Source organism: Cavia porcellus, unplaced genomic scaffold, assembly GCF_034190915.1.
Source record: "Cavia porcellus strain 051 isolate PalLab524CR breed Dunkin Hartley unplaced genomic scaffold, mCavPor4.1 scaffold_26, whole genome shotgun sequence".
Lineage (NCBI taxonomy): Eukaryota > Metazoa > Chordata > Mammalia > Rodentia > Caviidae > Cavia > Cavia porcellus.
Genome location: NW_026947509.1, coordinates 34,329,927 through 34,334,442, shown reverse-complemented (window position 1 = coordinate 34,334,442; position 4,516 = coordinate 34,329,927). Strand labels below are relative to the sequence as shown.

The 4,516-nt window shown below is 63.6% G+C and overlaps 1 protein-coding gene across 1 annotated transcript; it reads left to right on the top strand.

Annotated features, from left to right (window-relative positions):
- Positions 1-954: 954 nt before the first annotated feature.
- On the top strand, positions 955-4,036 carry Ptma (prothymosin alpha). The gene is made up of 5 exons (XM_063237110.1): positions 955-1,145; positions 2,773-2,844; positions 2,922-3,015; positions 3,118-3,191; positions 3,316-4,036. The coding sequence occupies exons 1-5, from the start codon at positions 1,101-1,103 to the stop codon at positions 3,361-3,363; spliced, it is 333 nt and encodes a 110-aa protein (XP_063093180.1). The 5' UTR covers positions 955-1,100; the 3' UTR covers positions 3,364-4,036.
- The last annotated feature ends 480 nt before the right edge of the window (positions 4,037-4,516 follow it).

Here is a 4,516-nt window from a genome sequence, read left to right as displayed (position 1 = left end):
AAGGACTCGCCTAGCTAGCCAAAAGGACAATGATTCTCTCCAGTCACTGCAGGGTTCATGTGCTCCTCGAAACCTCCAAGTGTACGGCGCGGGGTGCCCTCGATGGTAGGGCGCGCCCCTGGAGACTGCCCTCGTCGCGACGGCGGGGGCTACGCGGGGCAGAAACTGACCAGTCTAGATTGCGGGGGCCGCTATACGTTAGGCGGCCCTCGAGCTCTCCCGCTCGAGGGCTCAGCCATCGCTCCGCTCGGTGCATGAGTCCCCGAGGGTGTGCTTGGCACGGTGCCCGCTCTTCGTCGGCTACCGCGCCGGGCCATCACGTCCTTTCCCGCGGAATCGGGGAGCTGAGTTCCGCGGGTGGAGCGAACAGGGCAGCCCAGGCGTTCGAATGTCAGCCTTGCGACCTCGTTATTGGTCGCAGACTTATGTCCATTTGTCCCAGGACAACTCTAGGTCCAAGGTGCCCAGGCGCGGGGCCAGCGTCGCACCCCCTCCCCCTCGTTGGCAGCCGTCGTGCGTCCGCCGCCACCGCCCCTTCATCCCTTCCCCTCCTTCCCCGGAGCCAGAGGAGGAGGAGGAGGCGGGGGCTGGGCGGGCAGCTTTGCCGCGCTTTGGCTCTGCGTCAGCAGCCCCAGCAAAACAGCGGCGGGAGCGCGCGCTCTGAGCACGCGCGTCCCCCCCCACCCCGCCAAGACTCGGCGCCGCTGGCGAGACCCAGCAAACTTAAACCCTGAATGACAGTGCGACTGGCGACTGCGCAGCGCGGGTATCGCCGAGGCACTGCCGCTTTAAGCACGCTTGTCCATTGTTCAGAGTCGAGCCAATGAGCGAACGCCCGCTCCCGCCACTCAGCCAATAGGGCTCACGAAAGGGCTGCCGAGCGCCGCCCACTAATCTATATTAAAGGTTCTGGCGCCGCGTGAGTCCCCCACTGGCTGCTCTGAAAAGCCATCTTTGCATTGTTCCCGGACCGGCTCCTCGCTCGCCGCAGCCACCTCCGCCGCGCGCCTCCGCCGCGGGCTCCGGCAGCTGTCTCGTCAGAGTCCTAAAACTCTTGCTTCCTTTTCACCCGCTGCACCGGCCCACCAGCGTGCCCCACCATGTCAGACGCGGCCGTGGACACCAGCTCCGAGATCACCACCAAGGTGAGCTGGACGCCGCCCGTCCCCTCGGGGTCCTCCCGCCGCCGCCGGAACGGTATTGGAGCACGGGCGCTGGACTGTCCGGAGCCCGCCCTGGGACGCGCCAGCCTGGAGCCCTCTGGCTGTTCGCTCTTTGTGTGCGGGGGGAGGGGGACTAGGAACGCCGCGGGCAACCCCGCGGGCACCGCGATGCCCGTCAGGGAATGGGCCAGGGACGGAGCCATTGCAGGCGCGGAGGCCGGGCCGCGCGGCCCTCTGAACTTGTCTGCGAGGAGTCGGTGTGGGGGTCGCTGGCCGGTGCGACGCACGGAAATAACTTTGAAAGTCGGGCGCGCCTGGATCGGAAGTGCGGGCGCGTGTGCAGGCGCGGGCTGCCGCGGAAAGTGCGGCGGGTGCCCGCAGGCTGCGCTGTTCTTTGTTCGGCCGTGCCTGGGGCTTTCGCGCCCTGTCGCGAGCCGTTGTGGCTTTGACGGGCCGAGTCGCAGCGCGGTGGGTGGTGCGGCGGCCTGAACGTCTGGAGCGGGCGGGAGGCGTGGGTGCCTGCGCCCCGAGCTCCCTCGGGGGAGCGCGGCCAGTGCTGCAGGAGTTCCCCGCGGAGCTGGCCTGGCCAGTCGGCGGCCCACGCACCAGGGAGAAGGAAGCGGAAAGGGAGGCGGCGCGCTGGGGCCTCGGGCGCTCCTGCGACCCGCTCAGCGCCTCAGCCGCAGCGAGTCCAGCCCTTGGCGGGAAGGTGGCGCGCCTGCCGGGCTGCTCGCTCGCTAGTAGCCTGTGGCCGTAGTCTTAAACCCTCGTGCCAGTGCGAGCACTGGAGTGAGTCACCTTGGCGTCTCCTTAGTCCGAGCGCCCCTGGCGTCACCTTCGCTTCTCCCTGGGGCGACTCCCCGGGAGGAGCGAACGCGAGCTGCCTCTCCAGCAGCTTTAGCCTCCCGGGCCGCAGTGGGAACTGGTTTCGGGGCGCCCCCACCCCCATCGCGGCCTCTACTGCACGGTGAATTCCCGCGCGGCGCGGAGCTCCGGGGGACGCTCCGCCCACGGCTCGGGCGCTTAAATCCCATCTTGGGCCGGCTTCCTGCGGAACCTTTCCGCCAAATGCCGAGGCACGAACGGCGGGGTAGGGGTGCTGTCGCGGGAACAGTCTCCAGGGCCCGCCGAGCTTGACCGCGGAGCCACGTGCTCCGTGCGCGCGGTGCGTGCCGAGGCCCGCGCGCCCAGGCCGCCGGGCGGTGGTGCGCGCTTGCGCGCCGCGACCTCCCCGCCCCCACCCGCTCCCCGGGGCTGCGGCCACCAGGGGGCGGGAGCGGGCGGCCCAGCGGGCAGGAGTGTGGGAGCCGCCCGAGGCGGCCGACAGGTGCTCGGAGCCCGGGCTGCGGGACAGGGCGTCGGGCCGGGCCGGGCCGGGCCGGGGCAGGCCGTGTGAAGCAGGAAAAGTTCCGACGGCGTGGTCCCTGGAACGGCGGGCACTCGCCAGCCGGCGGTAGGTCCGGCCTGTCTGTCCCGCCGCCTTCCGATGCCTGGGTGCCCCGCCTAAGCCGCGGTTTTTGTCGGCCGGGCCCGCGGGTAACAGGTGGCAGGGCGTGGGGCGGCGTTGCTCTGCTCCACCGTATCTAATCACCTCGCGCCTCCCTACCAGGACCTGAAGGAGAAGAAGGAGGTGGTGGAGGAGGCAGAGAACGGGCGGGACGCCCCTGCCAACGGGAACGCGGTGAGTGCGCAGCCTAGCGCGCGGGACCGGGGTGCGGGGCTGGCCGGGCAGGGCTGACCGGGTGTGCTCTGCCGCAGAACGAAGAGAATGGTGAGCAGGAGGCCGATAACGAGGTAGACGAGGAGGAGGAGGAAGGCGGGGAGGAGGAGGAGGAGGAAGAGGAAGGTGAAGGTGAGTTCGGGGCCTGGTCAGGAAGGGGGGCACCGCGGACGTCACTCCCGACACTGCCCCACAACGGGGAGCAGGCTGTGGCTCACCTGGGCTCTCTTCCAGGGGAGGAGGAGGATGGAGACGAGGATGAGGAGGCAGAGGCAGCTACGGGCAAGCGGGCAGCGGAGGACGACGAGGTAGGTCTGGGGGCGCCCTCCCGAGGTTCCATTTGGGGATTGGGTGCCGATGGGGTGGTGCTGCACCTCGGGTCAGGTCTGCACTTGGGCAGGAGGCCTGTGACATTCCGTCTGCCCCCCGCAGGATGACGACGTGGACACCAAGAAGCAGAAAACCGATGAGGATGACTAGACAGCAGAAAAGGAAAAGTTACACTTAAAAAAAAGGCCACCGTGACCTATTCACCCTCCACTTCCCGTCTCAGAATCTAAACGTGGTCACCTTCGAGTAGAGAGGCGCCCGCCCGCCCGCCGCGGGCAGCGCCACCCGCCGACGACACCACCCAATGAAACCACAACTCGAATTTGCAACAGGGAGGAAAAAAGAACCAAAACTTCCAAGGCCCTGCTTTTTTTCTTAAAAGTACTTTAAAAAGGAAAATTTGTTTGTATTTTTTATTTACATTTTATATTTTTGTACATATTGTTAGGGGTCAGCCAGTTTTGATGATGAGGATGACCAGACCAGCCTTCCGGAGCCTTCTCTGTCCTACTTCCGACTTTACTTGTGGTGTGACCATGTTCATTATAATCTCAAAGGAGAAAGAAAACCTTGTAAAAAAAGCAAAAACCACAAAAAAAAATCTTATTCCGAGCATTCCAGTAACTTTTTTTGTGTATGTACTTAGCTGTACTATAAGTAGTTGGTTTGTATGAGATGGTTAAAAAGGCCAAAGATAAAAGGTTTCTTTTTTTCCTTTTTTTGTCTATGAAGTTGCTGTTTATTTTTTTGGCCTGTTTGATGTATGTGTGAAACAATGTTGTCCAACAATAAACCGGAATTTTATTTTGCTGAGTTGTTCTAACAGTGCTGTGTCAAGCCTGGTTCTTCTGTGGTGTTGTTTGTTCCTCCAGGGGTTTTGGGAGGGCCTGAGGGAGGAGGGATGGATCTGGATTCAGAGTTTGAAGTTATTTGGGGGAGCATGCAGCTTCTGTGGGTTGTTGGGACCGAGCTGCAGCTGGCTTTTTATTGAGACAGTCTTTAGGCTGGCTTTAAACTTGTAATCTGCCGCAGCCTCCTGAGTGCTGGATTACAGGTGTGTAGCCCTGCAGCTGGCTGCAGAAAGGTTGGAGGGATGGGACTGCTCTATGACGCCACGGGCTTTTTCCGGTGTAGTGAAGGTCTCTGGGCTGAAGGTGGGGCACCCTTGATCCCTTGGAAGGGCAGAGGCCCAGCCAGGGTTGCACTCATGGTAGCACTGGTCACAGCCCCCCTCTTTAGGGTGTGGGGGGGCAGCGTCTGTCCAGTCTGAAGCCTGCCTAGAGGTAAGTCCAGCCTCCCCCAC

Coding starts and splice junctions, on each gene's coding strand:
- Ptma (XM_063237110.1), top strand. CDS start 1,101: ATGTCAGACGCGGCCGTGGACACCAGCTCCGAGATCACCACCAAG. Junction 1,146..2,772: donor GCTCCGAGATCACCACCAAG/GTGAGCTGGACG, acceptor CCTCCCTACCAG/GACCTGAAGGAGAAGAAGGA. Junction 3,192..3,315: donor GGGCAGCGGAGGACGACGAG/GTAGGTCTGGGG, acceptor TGCCCCCCGCAG/GATGACGACGTGGACACCAA.